Source organism: Stegodyphus dumicola, chromosome 5 (assembly GCF_044657685.1).
Source record: "Stegodyphus dumicola isolate Sdum_Otavi_A_Nest chromosome 5, ASM4465768v1".
Lineage (NCBI taxonomy): Eukaryota > Metazoa > Arthropoda > Arachnida > Araneae > Eresidae > Stegodyphus > Stegodyphus dumicola.
In genome coordinates this window covers 190,081,847-190,102,793 of record NC_140772.1, presented here as the reverse complement: position 1 = coordinate 190,102,793, position 20,947 = coordinate 190,081,847, and the positions used below count along the sequence as shown (strand labels likewise).

The window sequence follows — 20,947 nt, the reverse complement described above, 5'->3', positions numbered from 1 at the left end:
GTGTTACCAGAGTTAAGACAAAGAAAATGATTCTTCCTTTCTCTCACCAATCGATATCCTGTTTTACTTCTTACTTGAAGGAACTCTAACTCAAATATAGTATTTTCTTACGGCTATTTTCCTTTGCTTTTGCTTTTTTATGTTGTGTGCAAGTGGCTGGAAATTGAAGAGTTTGTTTACCTAGGGCAAGGTTTGTTGCCGGAGATGAATATTGGCACTTGACAGAAAGCAGAGAAATTCCTTTAAATGAATTCCGTAAGTATATTTTTGTCTTATATAATAGAAAACTAAAGCTTCAAGGGATAAAATTAAATTTAACAGGATATGTTGGAATATGATTATATTCGTATGCATTAGAAGCTAAAGATTTATTTTCGGTTGTGATTTTAAAGAAGTTTATGGCCAGGGATAATTTACTTAAATTCAGAAATTTTTGCAGCAAAGTTTGTTTTTACTTAAGATCAATTTTTAAAAGTTATGGATTTTAATATTTACAAATCAAAAATTTGCCTGAATGTTTACATTTACTTTTTGAAACATAAATGATGATTAACTTCATGTTTTTTATATATTAACAGTTTTCTATGAATGTTTATCTTTATAAAACTTTTACGATGATAACGAAGCATTATCCTACAATTGAAGGGTAGGTTATCCTACAATTGAAGGGATTAATTTCCTGTATTTAAAATAAGCTCAATGTCTGAAGCATTTGCGACTGATATATGCATTATATATAATGTACCTTTAAAAAGGGTTCGTGAGAAATACTTTATGAGAAAAGAAATTATATAAAGTTTTATTGTAAACAGATTAACAGAAATTCATATAAAACATTTAAAATCCAAAATACATATTATACATAAAATAATAAATGTTGTTTTACAAACCTGAATTGGATTGCAACTTATACTTGGTTTCCAATTAATTCCAACAATTCCTTGGTTTATTATAGTAGTTTAGAAATAACTTTAGCTCATCAGTGAGTCAAATGTATTTGGAAACGTTAAAACTGCATAAAAATGGAAATCCAAACCATAGAAATTGTTTTTCTTCTAGAATGGAAGATTAATTTTAAGTATTTTAATAATAAATTTTTGAGAATTTTGAAAGATATGACATTTGGGAAAAGCAGAAAATTATCGTTAACGGTGTCCCATGCAAGAGCATTAGTATTCAAAATACACTAGTGTTCAAAATTAAAAAACTTGCATAATTTGAATTTTTCAAAAACTGCTGAAAGGAAAATATAAAATATACTTTCAAACAGAAAATGAAAATCTGCAATGCCGAATACGCAAGCATAGAGTATGTGTGGGCAAGGTATTTAAAGAAAGGTCGCTGAAACCGCATATGACATTTTTCGCACTTCGAGGTTCATCGGGGTCATTTCGAGGTTCATCACTTCGAAGTACTTCGAGAGTCATCGAGGTTCATTTGTATCCCTCGATGACTTTCGCGATATTCTTTGTAATATTTGGTAATATCAAAAGCAGGCAGTTAAAATGAATAACTGCCAACGTCTAAATGATAGGAATAAGGTGGAGCACCTTCCACAGACTGGATCAGGGCAGATTGCTAGAAGTTTGAATGGCACAGCATCATATGCAGCTTACAGAAACAGTTTAAGGATACCGGATTTAATAGAGGTAAAGCTTGAGTAAGGTTATCCAAGAGCCACGACGACCAATGAATATCGATTATTTGTCCACTTCATCGAGGCGTCCTAGGAATGCAACAGCTTTTCAGCTCTGTCGTCATGTTGCCTCGGGAAGATGAGTTTCAAAGGTTACTGTTTCCAGTAGGCTAAATGAGAGGCGTCTGTTTCCAAGAGGGTCTGCTATTTGCATCTTTCTCACTTCTGCATACAAAATAACCCGTTTGTCATGATTTTGAACCAAGGATCTGTAGGGAACAATTTTATTCACAAATTTTAACAATTCAACCTAACTCTTGGTTCTCTACGTACCTTACCGAGAGAAAACCAAGAATCCGTTACCAAACTTTCAACATCCGAAAAAGGGACTAAATAGAGTTTTGATGGTCTGGGCAGGCATTAAATTGGGCGGTCAAACAGACCTTCATGTTTCTGACAGAGACGCAACACTCTGTAAGTGCAGAAAGGTAAAAAGAATTAATATTAGCCCTATGTGTGTGTTTGCAGGCGTATAATTGACTTTCAGTTCATTTTCAAACCGATATAGCTTATGTACTTAGCATTGATGGTAGATGATTTTCTGGAAAGTGAGGATACTAACCGCATGGATTGTCCACCTAGGCCTTAAGGAAAAGTCCAAAGACTTTCTCAGGAGGATAAAGGAAACTAGCATTTACCTTTCCAGGAACTGAAAAGAGCGTTGTTGCAGGAATGGGATCGACTGTCACAGGAACCAGCACCCCCTAGAATGTTCCGAGGGTTCTAATGTTAAGTTCTAGGGAGTGTTGCAGGAAATCATAATATGCCTCATTTCCAGTATGAATTTACATTGCGAGAGCTATACGACTGTTAGAAAGGACCATACCTCTATTAATCTTTTTTTTTTTTTTTCTCGATCTTGCAACCTCTGTTAAAGACCTTCCTGCCCCAACATGCCTTTTGGATGATCATGCGTGTGTATCATTATTGTCATATGGTATATGTTTTGTATTATATCAATCTTATGTTCGTATCAAATTTCTGTAAAATGTACCCATAAGTTCTGGAGATATTTGATCAAACATGAAAATTGGCTAAATCTGAGCACTAGTTTGAATAATTAAAACTTCTGTAAGTGAGAACGTAATGAAGTGATCATGGGTTTAAGCATTTTTTAATTCCCTATGCAATATTTTTCACAGGTTATCAGTCTGTAAATTTATAAATTTCTACAGATAAATATCCTACAAAAGTATACTAAGGCTTTACCAGAAACTGAAAGAAATAAAATAGTTATTTGATATGCTGTGAAACTAAGAAGTTAAAATTTTCATTGCATGGAGATGTTAGTGGAAACGTTTGTCGCATTTGTGAAATTGTTTATTTATTACAATCAGTGGTAGTTTAGTGTAGTTTTATTAGCTGCTACATTCTGGTACTGTTCCCTTTGAAAAATGTTGTGTGAAAACTGGTTTCAAAGATAATGTGCAGTATTATTTGGCTTTAATAAGTCATTTTGCATTTTCTGGAAGGAAATATAATTCTATGGCTTATATTTATGAAGCAAGGATCTGATATGCATATCGCATCTCCAATATACCTATTTTTAATAAAACACCCAGTGAAGACTGACTGACTGAAAATCCTATGGATTTCTTGATCTGCATATTTGACGAAATTTGATTTCTGATTAGCAGAATATCAAGCGTTTATTATTCAGATCTTTAGATATTGTCGAAATTAAAGAATGCCATTTAACCCGAAGTCTTCAGGACTTACTGCTGTCTCCTGTCAAGGTGGCTGTCTCTAGCCTGAAATGTGTGATATGTCATATCATGCGGTAAAAGTCATAGCAAAGCGCTTTCTGATATGAAAAGACAACTTACTGCGCAAAAGTAATTTCTTCACTATTTTCCGCATACTTTCAGCGCCGTGTATCAATAGTTCTTGCACTGGTTTTTTTTCTGGAAACATTGTACCATTTTGGCAATACTTTTATTAAATCTGCGTTCATGGTTTCCTCTATCATACATTATTGAGTTCCTACGGACTGCTAGCTTACATTTTACACTCCCATCAACTGCTCTAACAATTTAGCGATTAACGATTTTCAACATAATATTTCGTTTTTGAATAGTTGCAGGTTCCTTTTGAAAAGGAAAAAAAAATTACAAGATCAATGTGTATATAATATTTGTCGATTTGGCACGTAAGCACACGAATAAATAACAACTAAAGAAGAAAGGACATAAAATTTGATATCGTAATTAAATTGTAGGGAAATATTTTTAATCATAAAGAAAGTGTTTTTCTTTTTTAATTAACACATTTTCTAACACTAATTTAGTAGACGGTTGTTCTCACTTACTTTAGTGGAGTTTTGTTTATTATCTGTGTAAGAGAGAAAAATTCAAAAATAATTTGAAAGCGTTGTATGGAAGTTGCAAAATGCATGAGTTTTTGTGTTAGAAAATATGGTATGATTCATATGAATCATTTAAAATATATCAGAAATTAAATTAGATAATACGGTGCTTAAAATCCAAAAATTTTTTTCAGAAAAATGTGTCTTTCTCTCTCTTAATAATAGACATTTACTGAAGAAGAAAGATTTACTCGACAGAGCACTCACTGATATGAAAAATCACCCTGTCATTGACAGATATACTATTATAATCATTGTAGTTTATTGTGATTGTAAAGTATATTGGATTTAAATGCTCTGTTGGATTCTCCTTCAAAGATAATTTTTGTTGTTCCGGAAAATGGCCTTTCTGCTCAGAAATAAGCTATGGAACATCAAAAAGCATTTAGTTAAAAGGATTGATTGCTCATACTTCATTACAATCAGTGAACGTATTCAGCTCGCGGAAGCGAGTAATTGAGCGTCGGAGAACACGCATGCTTCTCAGTATTTTACTTTTGCTTACCTAATTTTCCGACGCAATCCATCACATCTGCTGCCTACATCGATCGCTGCTCACTTTTTTTTTCTTTTTTCGCCATGCAACAAACTTGTCATCTTGAAATATTTCTTTCAGCATAATTGTATGAATACACTAATCTAAATAATTTCCTTGTGGATTTTTCCAAAACTCTACATTTAACTTTGCTTGCTTGCTATAAAGGGAATGAATCAAACAGAAACTCATGATTAAAGACTCCCGTTATTCGGATTTCTCGTTTTTCATCATAATTAAATGTAGCATGTATGTTACTTTATTTATATGTTCCTAGGCGTTTTAAGTATTATCAGATATTCCAATATAATCCATAGTTTAAATTAAATTAACGGCTTCTTAAAGGGGCTAAAAAGCGTCATTTGCCATCTAAATAGCCTTATAGATAGATATATGTATCTGTCTAAGTATCTGTCTGTGTCTGTGTGTCTTTCTTTCGTGCTGTGCGCAAGCTAATAGACACAGGGCTACTAAATTTGGTACATGTATCTAGACAAGAGCCAGTGCATCTCGAAGCGATTTTTTCAAAATTCGAAAAAGATTTTTTTTTAATTTTATATTTTTTGATGAAATTGCATGAAGTCGATGGCACGCAGCCGCTGTTGCTGATATATCACTGTTGCTATTGTTGCTGATAACAGCACTGTTGCCACTCGAAAAAATAAGAGCGATAATTCTACTAATTCTACGCAGTTTTTAAATTTAATGTTTCTCTTGGATACTGGACGTTTGTCGAGAGAAGGCAACGGCAAGTTGGTTAATTTATTTATTAGGATAATTAATATTTGTATTAAGGGATATTGCTTATTTCAGTGTAATGTTTTGTTATATGCAATACATTTTTAGTCCAAAGGGGCTTTGTCCCTGAAGGACTATTGTTTTCGTTTCGCGATTTTGCGTTGGATCACTATAAATGTCCGTTTCACTTTTAAAACGGTTGCCACCAAATGTTAGAGTCCTGTATTATATTTAAAGAATTAATTAATGAAAAATCTGCATAAATGTATGTATATTTCTCGCATTGTGATAAAACAACGGTACATAGAGCCATCGAATTTTGAATGACGTAATCCTCCTACGAATATGGGCATTTGGAAGCCCAAATTTGAAATTTGGAATTTGTTTTATTATCTATTTTGTAAAACTTTAACGAATTTTTGATTAACAAACTCTAGGATTTCAAAGTCAGCAATGGCAACACTTTAGGGGAAAGGGGGGAACCTTTTTTATCTGCAGCGCGCGAAACTGTGTATCCAAAATTCTAAAGACAGGCTAATTTTAAAATTATTTTGCGACATTGCTATTGAACTGAATTTTATGGTTCATGTGCAAAGAATAAATCTAGATGCACAGAATAAACTACATTTTTCGAATATTTTCGTTAAAATAATTAGTTTGCTACGAAATGTAATATTATACGTTATAAGTTTCATTAGTTTAACGACAATGAAAAAATTGTGCCTCTGAATCACTCTTGAATAGAAATAATTTTCCATTTTAGTTTAAAGCAATTTAAAAGAATTTTTTTATTGCAATAAACATAGAAACAATACTAAGTATTTAAATTAGGGCCTATATAGATAAATAACAATTTTAATGTTTCATTACATTTTAGTTGAAATGAGTTGTGTGCTTAGGCACGTAAAGAAGAAATTTTATTATTTAAATTTCTCAAAATGTGCATTTCGTGTTATTATAAGAAAATAAAAATATATTTTTACCATATAATTATTTTCAAAATAAAATAAAGCAAGCAAAAACAAATTCTTCATTTGCTCATTTACAATGCATCAAATATGCATTTGGCTTACACAGTTAATATCTCAGTTATACCGATTTTCGATTATTCGATAAGGCTCAGTTACTTTGGATATTTTGAATTTTACTGAAAAAAAAAAAAAAAAAAAAAAAAAAAAACCACCCACATTGTAATAAAACTAAAGAAAAAATTAGTGATACTATCCTAAAGCAATCCAGATTTAAGACGTATCCAAATTTATTTCCCCTTCAGCCCTTTAATTTCGCAGTTATATATGATGTATACCTATCTCTACGGGTAAGCTAGTTTCATAGTTAATCGTAATAAACTGTTTTTTTTATGAACTTATTTTTTGGTGACAAATGTAAAAGTAATTAGAAAGTAGATGCTAATTGAAAATCATATTCAACCGAAGCATATTTCGATAACTTCGAACCCAGTACCAACACACCGCAGCTTGCCAGAACAAAGGATATGTCGCATGGGATTATCTGTCAAGCGTATGTGCCTAAAGCATAAACATAAAGCGACTAGCTCAACACTAAAAGAGAGATCTGAGATCGTTAAGTTCCAGTCAATATATCAAGACGTTTTAGAAAAAGTTTCAGTTAGTGCGAATAAAGACGTCGAGAAGACGAATTAGATTTTTATGAGTATTAGCAATATCATTATAAAATTAGGGAAAAGTACTAGTTGGTTTTTTTTAATTATTATTCTGACTAAATACGTCGACTAAATACGACTTTAGTCGTCATAAGTAGTTCAAGAAAAGAAAGTGAATTGCTGGGGAGAGTTAGTATCAGCGAAGATTGCTCTGGTAAAAGCTCTACGTTTGTTGATACTAAAGCTACCGTAACTTTTTACACCGATGGAAACATCTACATATCGATCAAACTGACGGTTATCGGTAGTTTTAGTATTAAGATTTTAAGTGTTGTTAAATTACACTTAAGAGTTTGTACAAAAAAAAAAAAAAAAAAAAGAGAAACATCCATCTATCTGACCTATGCATAGCATCAATTTTACCCTACATGATTCAGCTATCAGCTATTTCTTTAAACCAAGCTTTCTAAATCTTCAGGGTTTCCATTGCAAGGGGTATTAGACAGAATTTCATGGGATGTGACAAACTGAAATTGTGAATTTTGCTATTGCAGGGATAAATAAATACAGTGAGAGGTGTTACTTTTGTAAGGGTATAAAAATAGTAATCAACATTTTGTAGGAATGTGGAGTAGAAAACTTTGGAAACCGATGATGTAAACAGTTAAAAAATAGGACCTAATTTTTATTTTAATGTAATATTATTTTATTATAAACCTACTATATTTAAAACTTTTTCTACATTTCTTTCAGCTGTGAATCTAAAGAATTGTGGCAAAGCTAAGTCTTGTATCCTATACTCTGAGAAAAGCTCGTCTTGCCACGAAGACAATTGTGACTACATCTTGACTTATAATGTAGTCAACAATACTAACGTGGAGTTTGTACTGGGAGGTACAGCCAAAGGGGACCAAAATTATTTGGCTGTTGGATTCTCGATGACGCCAGAAGTAAGTCATTCACGATAGGCTTATAAGTGAGAATTCATTGCAGAGAATGTTTAACTCACTACATAAACGATACATTCTGTATTAAATGATTTCATATTACGTGGAATGTAAATGACAATGATATTATGATTTTCCAGAAAACTTATTAAAATCAAATTTTTCCGAATTATAACAATATTCTTTCTTCTTGTAATATAATAATTTTAAAAGGCATTACATTATCATAAATAATTTATTGCAAATCAAACTATTTTAAATTAAAATGCAAATAATGAATCTTGTGCTACTGTTTTAAAACTTGTGCTGAAAACTGATCATAATTTTCTTTACTTTGCGCTAAGCGCCATAGTTCTAACTATCCAAATAACTACTCTGTAAGTTTTTAATGTCTTCAGTGATATAAAGAACAGCTGCTGTTTCGGATATTGTTTAAAGAACTGCATAATAATATCTTCAATTGTATGTACAAAGAACAGATCTCTATCATAATCTATTCAAACAGAATTATTTTGGGGTGCTTTGAAATTTTGTTTCAAACAAATACTATCTACGATGAAATTTTAAATAGTTAAATTTACTTTATTATTAGTTATGAAATTTAATATTAGATCTGAAAAATGCAAAATAGAATTACATTTTTGTTATAAAGAGGGGGAATAAGAAAAAGGAAGATTTAATCAAATGCAATACTTTTGCAGTTTCGTTAATTCACTTACGTTACTCCATTTCTTCGATAACAAAACACATTGTGAGTAATTTTTTCATTAAAATAATCTTTAATTTTTATAATAAGCTACTTTTTTATAAATATAAAATAAGAAAATGAAGATAATTATAGCCTAAATTTCAAAGACTATCGAGGTGTAAAATTTACCAGCATATTCTAAAACTTACTAATATTGAGTAGTAAAAATCGAAAAGATTTAGCAATATATTTCTGTTTTAGGCCTTTAGCAACAAATGAAGGTAAATGTCAGGATTTACAGATTAACACTCCTAAAAAAGAAATCATGTGATTATTTTAGCAATTCAAGTTCAGTAACATAAATTAAGAAAACACAATTCTAACTCATAAGTGCTTGAAATATTTACTGAACTTGATACAAAAATTTGAAATTTCTGATTCCTCAAAGGGACCACTTAAAGATGTTTCTGTTCAAGTTTCATAGATTTCCTTCTAAGGAGAACTTGAAAAATGTTGTCACTTAAAAGAAATATTTGTTTAGATCATAATGTATAAGTGATCCAGTGAAATAATGACACAGTTATTCATTAATTTAGTCTTTTCTCCAGAGGTATAGGTATGAGCATAAAAGAACAGAGATAGCAGCCAGATACTAACGGTCAGTACGTTTATTTTTTAACTTAGAAGAAAGAGAACATTAAGCATACTACGATATAAAATAATATTACAAAGCATTTGGAAGGTTATATTCCAAAGAATTTCAGAAGTCGTATTACTCTAAACTAAGTTTATGCATAATAAAGTTTATAATATATAAATTATAACCGGTAGATAGAAATTGCAATCAAATTTTGAAATTCTAAAATGTTCTTAATTATTTGAGAGGCAAATGAGATGTAAAAAATAATAAATAGTGTAAGTTTCATAAATTCAGATCTAAAATTTAGCTATACAAAAAATGGAACAATTCTTAGAAAAAGTATGTGAATGTTTTGTGAAGTTTACATTGTGGAAATAATATATAGGTAAATTGATAATGACTTTCTAACAAATGCATTTTTCGTGAACTTCCTAAATTTTAATTACGTTTCCATGCAGGAGTTCCACCAGTCAGTTGGTGGTTTTCTGAAATGAAAGTTCATTGTGATAGGATAGAAGAACAGATGATCATTCCGAATAAGCCCTTGTTCCATACATCCCCAGTTCTAAAGGAGAAAGGTTTCTTGAAAATAAATATAAGAAGGAAATGAATCATGAAATGTTTTAATTTAAAAATTAAATTAACCCTTATGTCATTTTGACTGACTGTCGTCAGAAAATTCATGATTCCTTTTGACCTTGAAATTCTTCCTCTCTGCCTTGTTGCCTAACACTCGTAGCAAACGTACGTACATCCGATGTAAGCAGTAGTTTTTGTTGTTTATGCTCACTTGTCTTACGTAGACAGCCCGACCGCAAGAAGTTCCTTGTTTCAAGAAGCGCTAGATTACGCCTGCCGTTGGCAACAGCCTTGAGCACCTAACACCTAACCAGTGCGACTTGGCTCAGTTCCGCCCCCAATTTTAATAGAGAGCACTCTGGGGACGGGTCCGAGGGTCTCCTACCACCCTCTCCCCTTCCACCAAACAACACAAGACGACTTTCGGCTCGCCGCATATTTAGAGTTTCGCCATGCTATATATTTACAAACATCCATGCCTTCTCCAGGATTCGAACACGTCTCCTTCGGGACGGCAGTCCGCGACTCTAACCATTATACCGGTTGAGCAGTATAAGTAGCATTTAACGTAAGTAGCAGAGTTAAGTATAACTTGGGCCATGGAAGTTAAATTTATCGAGCATCCTTATTATAACATTGTGTGTTCCATCTTTAATTAGACGGTCAGTTATTTCTTTTCCCGTTTGGCTAACATGAGATTTAAGCATTCTAAGTTTGATATCAAGTTGTGGATTTGACTTGTTATAATTTACTGATGCTGTCAAAAATTAATGAGGAATGACTTGAACTTTTCATACTGTAAGTAGCAGACAGCTATCTGATTTAGTGCAAGGATTTCGTAAGTTATGATTAATTAATTTTCCATTCATAAGCTGCAAATAAAATAAATGATGAATTTTCTTTCAAACTAGTGTGGTAACTTGCAGGTAACGTACGATGTAGAGGTAAACATATCAAGGAGTTTAAAAATTATCTATATTGAAAATTTTGAAGTAGAAGAATTTTTTTAACATCTTCTTCCGCATATATGTGGAATGGTAAATATTTCCAAGCATTGAGAAAAAGTTCTTAAGATCTAGCTATACTGATGGAAAAGAAAATCACAGCTCCAAGAAAATAACAGTTTAGAAGAATGAAATGTAGGCAAAGCCTTTGTCTAGGTAACATATTTATTTGATTAATGTTTCAAAAACACAGGCTAAAATATGTGCGAGCCATTTCAAATTTAAAATGGTGGTACACTTAATAACCGTTGTAGTCGCGACGGTGTTGAACGCAAGCATGTAAACGCGCATGCATTGTGTCGTACAAGTGCCGTATATCATTTTGTGGGATGGATTTCTATGCCTGTCGCACTTGGTCGGTCAAATGAGCAACAGTCTATTTTGGTTGTGAATGACGCTGGATTTGCTGTGCAATCGTGCTCCTATATGTTCTCGGTAGAAGAAAGATCGGATGCTTTTGTAGTCCAAGGCAACATGTCGATACTCTGTAGAAAACGCTGAGTGACAGCAGCGGAGACAAGTATTATCCTGTTGGAAAATACACTCTGGGATATTGCTGTTGAATAGCAGAACAATCGATGCAGTTACCAGGCTGATGTAGATTCAATGTATCTAAGCCTTGGTAGTTTGGTCCCAAGCGCTCACCTAGAGTAATTTTAACTAACATATCGCCATCACTGGCACAAAAATAGTAAACGGCTTTCATATGAAACGTACAACAGATCTCCACTCCACCTTCCAGTGAGCACTAGCTTGACATCTACGAAGTCACAGATGGCGGTGATTTAGAGTTGGTGGCATAGCTGCTACAGGGCGTTATGCTCAGAGCTGTCCTTCAAATAATCGACTTGTTATATTTCGCTGTGTCACTTTGGTGCCAACAAAAGCTGGAATTTCGCTGCAGATGTAATGTGATGAGCCACAGATATGTGGCGAACACAGCGATCTTCCATTAAAGCAGTGGCACATGTGCGGTCGGACTCCGGTCGCCTTGAGACAGTACTTCACCCTGACCACTACTGCCGGAATGCATGCACAGTAGATACATTCCTGCCAAGTCAGTACATTCAGGTCTTTCTGCAATATCGTGAAGAGAAAATCCACTTTCACATAGCCCTATTACATGCCTCGTTCAAACTCCGTAAGATGCTGATACTGCCTTTTTCGTCTTGCTAAAAGGCTCAGATCTCGCTCAAAATACCTAATCCAGAAGGTAAATAAAAACACAAGTAGTTTGCACAGCGTATTTAAAACAAACATGATTTGCATTTTCATAGTGACGCTACTAGCGCCATACTTATTCGTCTATCGCGAAATTTGATTAGGCATTATTTTTCAGGTGTGCAAACATGCCTCCCAGATTTCATTTATGTACCACAACTCTTTGAGATTTACCATCAGTATATTAGTAAAGAAAAGAGATATATAATATGGGCATCTGGAAGCCCAAATTTGGAATTTGGAATTGGTTTTATTATCTATTTCATATTTTGTAAAACTTTAACGAATATTTGATTAACAAACTCAACGATTTAAAAGAGAGCAATGGCAACACTCTACGGGAGAAAAAAAATCCCTTTTTATCTCCAGCGCGCGGAACTGTGTATCGGAAATTCTAAAGATATGCTCATTTTAAAATTATTTTGCGATATTGCTGTTGAATTGAAATTTTATGGTTTAAGGGCGAAGAACATGATATTTAGTAAATAAAGGTAACACACAAAACGTTAAAAAAACGTGCCTTTGGACATAATTTAAAATCTGCAACCTTTCAGATATTTTTTTGGTTATTTTTTTATCTTTTATTTAATTATTGGATTTCTTATGTAGATTTTGGTCTCTGTGATTAATTAATGATATGAGATTTTTCTTCAGAGGTAACGAGTTTTTGAATTCTTGTTTTTCAAAAAGAGCATTGAGTATTCCAACAGCTTCAATGCAGTTAATTACTCTAATTATCTTCTAAATTTACTGCTTACTATAAAAGCAGTATCATCAATAAAAGCTATTTTTACTATGAATGAGAGACAATTTTTTTAAAAGTAATGTTTTATGATTCTTCTCTAGGATATGATCCTTGAGGAACACCTTTGGGTTATGATTGTTTGATAACCGGATTAAGTACAATGATACTCTTTCTATTTTTAAGAAAGTCAGCAGTAATAAAGAAGCGATTTGGTGGATAATCAGAATTTCGTAGTTCTTGTAACATAGCTGGCCGCCATAATGTGTCAAATGTTTTCTTCAGATCAAAGCAAAGGACTGCAGAATGTAATTTGTCTCCTTTACTGGTAAAACTTTGTTTCATTTAATACTGACTTCTGAATCCAAACTGTTATAATATTGTTACGAAATGTACAGGCGCGGTAAGATGGTTTCCCCGCAAAGCAGTTTTAGGCTTGCCATAAAATGGAAAAAGAAGACAAATTTGCCACATTTGGCGAGAAATCGCCCATTTGGCGACAAAATCGGCGATATGCCTTGGACGGATGGAGAACCTTCTGGAACGAATTCTTACCGGTTTAGCCCAGAATGCCTCGTGCGAGATAGTTAGTGTGTCTCGAGTTAGTCAGTACGGAGTCGATCGAGTTGACACCGGGCAGGCAGTGCCGAGTGGATCGTCGAGTGCATCGCGTGTTGTAGTGTGGAGAGTCTCGAGAGTACGTGGAGTTCCGAGAACGACCGAGCAGAGTTGGGAGCTGTACTCTGGTGCTTTGCAGTGAAGCTGTCTCCACCGTTATTGTCTGACAGTGTGAAGCCTGTGTCGCTGATTGTTCCAGCGTTTTTATAGTAGATCTTTTAAGACTATAAAAGTGTTTTAGAGAAGTCCTGATTAATATTAGCTAAATGAAGTGTGTTTCGATACTTCATCGTCATATGTCGTCATTATTCACTACAAATCCTCACGAACCCTGTACGAACGTGAAGGAAGAAAATAACCTAGCAACAATATCATTATTAATTTTCGGTATTACTTTACAAGCATTACATTTTTCAGAATTATACCAAATATCAGAAGATGATTAATTCGGCATCTGGGTATTTAAGATGATTATTATTTTTAAAAAAGTGAATTTTTCCAGGTCTTAAGCGTTCCGTAGAAATACCAAATTAGAAACATTTTTAGACAGAATGGTAAGAGACAGTAAGAGGATTTGATTTATGGATAAGTTTAGGCATGTTGTTGTCTATTGTGTCAGGACCTGGAGCTTTCTTATGAGATAAATTTTTCAAAATAATAGGGATTGTGTCAAAAGGGTATCGTTACAAACATTCGAAATATCATTTTTTTTTTCTTTAATGTATATCAGCGTCTTGAGTCATTTAAAAGAAAAAAAATAGCAAAGATATTATTAAGAGTAGCTGCTTATATGTCATTATTAACTGATATGTTTGGATTGCACTTGGAATGAAAATGACTTAAGTTGACATTTAGCTACATCTTCGAGTTATCAGTTGCAATTATATAATAAGTTCCTTAAACATCCTTATTATTTTAGGAAATTTTTCTTCAACTCATTCTTTTCTATTTTTTTTTTTTTTTTTAACTGCACATTGTTTCATTCAGTGCAAGTATTTTGGAGTTCGTAAAAAATATAGTTATCATCAGACAGTCATTAGTCATCTAAAACTTCTTTATTGCAGATATGTAAGTTTCTACCTCAGACTTTTCTTATAATTGCATACGTAGCATTAATTTACAACGAAATAATTGTAGCAATTTTTTTCTTCTATCACTTGGCTTTACCTTTTGTTTTGTACTCTACAGCTTTAATTCTTAAACTGCTGCTAAGCCTATCGCAAGTACAGCTGTTTTACACATTATACTAAAATTTACGTACAAAGATTACAGATTTCAATTTGTTTTTAGTTGTATGACTTTTTTATAATTTACTTTTTCAAACATTTCTTTTACTTTTTGATGTGAACTCCTCGGAGTGTTAGATTAATGTAATCAGAAGTTTCCAAATTTCATTTTTTTTTTATTTAAAAATTTCTGTATCCCAGTTTGGGTTATAAATCAGTAACAAACAGTCTTTAAAATGGAGAAAAGTATACTATTCGAAACCTCTGTAGCAAACGAAATAATTAACACACGAACAACAACGCCAGCACCGGCAGACGGCGAAATAGCCATAACGAAGCATTTATAGGGCATCATACAAGGAAGAATTACTGAAAACCTCAATTAAAGAAATAATTTAAGAAGTGTTTTCGTTTATCTAATGTAGGTCTTCCGAAAAAGTAACAATGGCTCATGATAAATCCTTTTATATCTTCACAGATTGCACCTTCTGGCAAAATTTAAGAGCGCCAGAGATTACGCTGGACAGCAAAATGCTTAGCTCCTACAGTGCATGCCAGAGAAGATTGATTTAAATAACTTATATTGGAATTTTATATTGGAATTTATATTGGAATATCTCAGTAATTATCACAAAATGCTAGTAAAAAATAATTTTCTAGACCTTCCTCGATTAGAATCCAGGGCTTAATTTCTAAGATTAGAAGTGACAGAGCCCTATAGGAGACCGTCAGCAAAGAGGAACAAGAGTAAATAAATAAATAAAATGACTATTAAACTCATTAATAATTTTAAAATTAAAAAGTTAATTACTATCAAATTAATTAAAAGCTATTTAATTAATGTTTATAAATTGTTATTAATCAATAATTATTATATAATTAATTATAATTTAACTGATAATTATTAGATAATTAATTATTATTTATTGAAATAATTAAAGATTGAAGTAATTAAATAAGTAAAATTAAATAAAATGTAAAGAGATAAATTGAAATTTAATAAGCGAATTTTAATATAATTTTATTGTTAAAATAAAATTTTAGAGATGAAATTTCTACTGAAATTGTTATTCAGTTACATAAAAGAAGTGTCGCTGCCTTCTTATTCAGAGCTCCAGTGCGTTCCAGCTAGAATTATGATTTATTACAAAAACTGAGAAGCACCGAAGCCGAGGTCCGGTGGACTCCGGCCCAATTTAAGCTCTGATCGTAGGGGGGGGGAGTTCTTTTATCATCACAAAAATTAGATATATTCAAAGTATAGCTGATGAAGATTCCAGGGTGAAACAGAATGAGGGTATGAATGGGTGGAAACAAAAAATGAGGGGAAATTTGGTGAGAGAGAACGTTCTCTTTGACCGCGGCTCTCTGCTGATATAATTATAGACATCAAGCAGATGTCTGTCAAGGGTAAAATGAGTTCTGAATCTGACTTCTAAGGATGAATGTAAAGTTGCTGTTTATGTTTCTCCCCCCTTCATTAGTGGATACTGTGTGAAGACGATGTATAGGACGTGCTTGAGTAGTTTATCTCAGTATTTCACTCTTATTGTACTTGCTGTCACTTAACGCACATTTAAGAACACAAATTTTCCTTCCTGCGAGGATAACTAACTGCAACCATCGATAACAATATACTAGATACGATAGCATGGTGAGAAATTTACGCGTTCCTAAACAAACTCCCCAGAATTTATTGCCCTTTATAAAGGGAAAGGTTTCCGCATGTGAGTGAGGGGACTTTACTTGAACGTCTCATGTTCCGAGTTCGTATTTCTAGGGAAATAGAGTATTGCAAGGTCTGCTAAATCATAATTATTGTTAAACTAAAACGTTAGGAATTCTAATTTTTTTCCCTTTAAATTGTGGTTCATTTTATAAAAAGAAGTACCGGACCTCATCTTATTTAGGGCTCCGGTGCGCTCCGGCTAAAATTGTAATTTATCTTGAAAATTGAGAAGTACCTGAGCCGGGCTCCGGAGCAATTTTCTATTTAGTTAAATGTATATTCAAACATTTGCGTGTTCAAGCATTAACCACTATCCGATATGCAACTCCACGTTGTTAAATATTAAAGTATATTGGTAGATTCCAACGTTTAAGGAAGTAAAATTTTTTTCAAGAATCTCCTTTGCCTCTATAGCTCGAGTAACTAAAGCACCAGACCTCACTTTTGATATGTCTTAACATTCAGCATGTCTGTCCAAGATTATTCTTTTCCAGATTTCTATTTAAAATGGGAAGCAATGAGATTCTTCCTTTCTCATCACCTTTAATTTTAAATCGAAAAAGGGGACACTTGGAGGAAATTGCAAAACTATTAATAATTGTTTTCGTAATTTAGGCTGAAAAGCTTGAAATATTGCTAGAATTAATAACCTGCTTATTACATGCATCTAAGTTTTTATGTTAATTAACCCAATTATTTTTTTAATTTCTTTACTTTGAGTTGTATATTCGTCATCGCCCTTCGAAAAGTTTAGTTTAAATTACTTAAAGTAAAAAAATAAGCTTAGAGTTCGTGAGTTTTCAGCGAGAACTTGGAAGCTTAGACTCACCGTTACTCTTCTTTAGTTCCCAACTGTTCATTTGAGTTTTTTTTTTTTTTTATCAGCTTAATTTTTCAGTTAGCCGCTGTCGCTTTTCGATCACTTAGGGATGAGATAAGATTCAGTTAGATGTGTAATTTTGCACTACTCATTCTATTTAATTTGAACATGTGCTCTGGTTACATGAAAGTAACCAGAACGTTAGTTGAAAGTTAGCAGAGCTCTGTTTCTGTTAAACTTTTGAGTATGTAAAACCGTCCAATGACATGTTAATAAATATCTTCTATTTTAAACTTCTGCATGAGTTAGATGGCAGACGAGGCGAAACTTCATTTGACATTCATTATTTCTACAGTTGTTTTGAGAGATATATAACATAGAGAATTGCAATGAAAAATGAAATTTGAACGAAGAAAAATTATTGCATAGGAAACTTCTGCTTCATGATTCAAAAATATAATATTCGGATGAATATTTTTGCAATTTTATAAAAAAATTATTAATATACGAAATATTTCATTTCTGTCTTTTTAGTTTACATACCGCAGCATGCACAAGTAGACATTTCTTAAAGTCAATTTTTGTCTCTTTTGAGAATTTTACAAAGCAGTTTATATAAAATTTCAAGTGTTAAGTTTGCATCTGATTCAATAGATTGCAAGATTTTTTTTTAAACTTTCTGCAATTAAGTATCGCTTTTATATAATATTCACAAGTCAGAGAATCATCCTCAATTTCATAAATTCTTTTCAACAAATACATATGGTCACCTTTGTTAAAAAATCGCATTTTATTCTCACTGAACAAAAATCCTCTCATAACACTGACATTTTGAAAATTAATTTCGAAAAAAAATTAATTACAGATATTGATTGATGCCATTATTTTCAGGCTGAGCGTATGAAACTGATTGCTTGCACCAGAGCGAAAACAGTTGCTGAAATCAAGTTCTTTAATCTCAACAGCATGGATGAAGGCTTGATGGAACATCCAATGGTAATATCTATTATTCGATATGAATTTATTTTAGGCTTCTGTTGAACATCGACTTCAGTAAAATGTATATTAAAAATTAAAAGACAGAAAATGATGGACATAATTTTTATTTAATAATCATACCAACTTTAAAAAAATGCATTGCATTATTCAATAGAGATTCTCTTTTTATGTTTTATATAGTATTGAAAATTCTTACATTGTGTGATTTCGAGAATTTTATTTTATTCTTCCCCCGTTCCCATTGCTGCATTAAGAGAGAAATTTGGAATTTTTAACCAGCTTATTAACCTTGTCTTAACTGATAATACTTTTTTCGATTATCATTATAAATGTTATATGAAAGCCAAAGATTAATTTAATACGGAAGTAAAATTAGGTCAGGAAAAGAACTCTTTTAAACTGAGTATACTTCATATAAAAATTTGTACAGCGCAAAATCACAAATATCTGTCTTTTTCAGGGGCAAAAATATTTTCCATTAATTTTTTTTTTTGGGGGGGGGAAGAAAGGATCATTTTATATACGATAGCAATAGATTTAACTACGTCTTCGTTTATAATTATTTCATATCGAACTTTAAAGTTTCAACGAATTTCGGCTTGATAAACGCCATTCTAAATTTTCTTTCGATAAGCAATTGAAAAAAAAAAAAGAGTTAAATTTAGTGTAAAATATTGTATTATAATGACATACTTGTAGTATAAAGTTTTTCCCTTTTCATGCTAACGTATTCTTCAACTAATCTTCTGGATAAATATGTTGATAATATTTCTGTGGTTCGATTCCCATTGATTAAACTGTTTGGGTGCATAACATTTTTGCAATTTCCTTGTGGGTGATGTAAACAAAAAGCCATTTTCCCGAAAAATTACGCCAGATTTACGAAAGTATTTCTTTCTTTAGCCTTATAATCCTTGAATGCTTTCCCAAATGAATAATGTCGTCTAAATATGCCTAAGAGTTCAAACTCTAAACTATGTTTATTGTAAAAAAGAAGTTTGAAGTACAATTTGTAAAATACACACCTTTAAAGCTCAGAGACATATCATTTTCAAACAGGGATTTATTTATCAAACGAAACAATCTTTGCGAATTTCTTCGAGAATGTGAAAACGTCATTCCTTGTTAAGTTTCTATACTATTTCAAGAATTACCTACATAATAATCAAATAAAGCTACAGTTGTTGTGCTTAGCACGATGAAGTGACGTTGGAAAATAAATGTTAACAGGAACAGGTTTAGAGAGCCTATATTTAAGCTATCTTGGCTTAATCTATTTGTTTGACAGTAACATTAGAACACGATGACGAATTTTATCGTAATTAGGAGCATGTAATATGTCTATGGCTGGCTGGCATGGGCCTTGGACGCAGACCAGATTTATCTGTGACCGAAATCCTAAGCGATTTGAGATATGGGGTCCTTTATGAGGGATATAAATCAATTTTTTTTATATGTGATATGGTACAATATTTGAGGGTGGTCCCAAGAAAGTAGGGGTCCTAAACGTAAATCCGGCGCTGTTTAAACGCTATGTAAGCGACAAGACGACTTTGACCAGTTCTGTCCCTTAGCGAAGCATTTCCCTCGAGACGGATCCAAAAATCTCTCATGTCTCTTACCCTACAATCAAACCATTCAAGACTACTGTCGGCTCGTCATGTATTTTAAATGAATCCAAGCTGCAAATACACTATACAATTACAGACATCCAGTTCATTTCCGGGACTTGATACTGTACGGTTGCCAGGAATGGCAGGGTAGCTTACCATTAAACAGACCAGGGCGGTGCCTATATTTGTGAATATTCTAAATTAGAAGAGTTCATTTGTTCCAGAAAAATAAAAACTCGAATTTAAAAAGCGATAATATTTAAAAATAGGAGACACGTCAGTAGCCCGTTTCAAGCTTTAAGAACTTGTGGAAATACGGGATTATTTTGAAAGGTATTGTATTTTAAAAGAAATATGACAGTATCTCTTTCCCCATAGTGCTTAAAAGAAAAATGAATTTGAAATGTTGGAAGCTTCTGTTACAAATACATCCTCTTTTCGTCCACTTTTGAATCTGCACGTTTGAAACATGAGTAGAAATACTCAATTACTCATAGCATAATGTCATTAATGGCTATTAAAGAGCCAACCGGATAAAGCAGAATTATATTATGGAAAATACAGTTTTAATTTACTTAAATGAATACTTCCAGGGCTAAGTATCCTGCAGGTATGATCCTAAACTATTTGTTGGCTATGTAGGGTCCTGTCTGATGTATTCATAAAATATGGGACACTGCAAATATTATATCTGAGGATTCTTGAAGGCCCAGTTACTTTAAGAACCTGAGGGACTTTCTAAGGGAAATTTGCTCTTATTTACGTGACGCATTGTAAAAACATGAAAATATTCATAATTTCAGTACCTGTAGTTATTGCTCTACGCGACCTGATTTAATATGGAAGAAATTTGAGAAGCCTAAACTTTCTGTTTAAAATCTGTAGAATATAAGACTCTACAGAATATAAATATTACTTATAATATATATATCGATATTATAAAGATGATTGTGTATGATATTTTTGATGGCACAGATAGCTGCAGTCTAGTCTTCCCATTTTTTTTTTTGGCGGCGCATTACGATACGCTGCCAACACGATCTACAAAATTGTCATCATTTAGAGCTTTTGTCAATGCATACTTCTAACTTACTACATAAGTTCTTTCATTTGCCTTTTAACTTAAAAAAAGATCATTCTTCATCAGTGCAATAACTGAATGA

At 32.6% G+C, this 20,947-nt stretch overlaps 1 protein-coding gene across 1 annotated transcript in view; it reads left to right on the top strand.

The window, feature by feature from the left end:
- The window catches only part of LOC118196333 (uncharacterized), a 168,303-nt gene that overhangs the window by 131,022 nt on the left and 16,334 nt on the right, over positions 1–20,947 (top strand). The window contains exons 3-5 of the mRNA XM_035367766.2: positions 185–255; positions 7,712–7,908; positions 18,064–18,168. Coding sequence (XP_035223657.1) covers positions 185–255; positions 7,712–7,908; positions 18,064–18,168 — 373 coding nt within the window. The remainder of the gene's footprint in view (positions 1–184; positions 256–7,711; positions 7,909–18,063; positions 18,169–20,947) is intronic.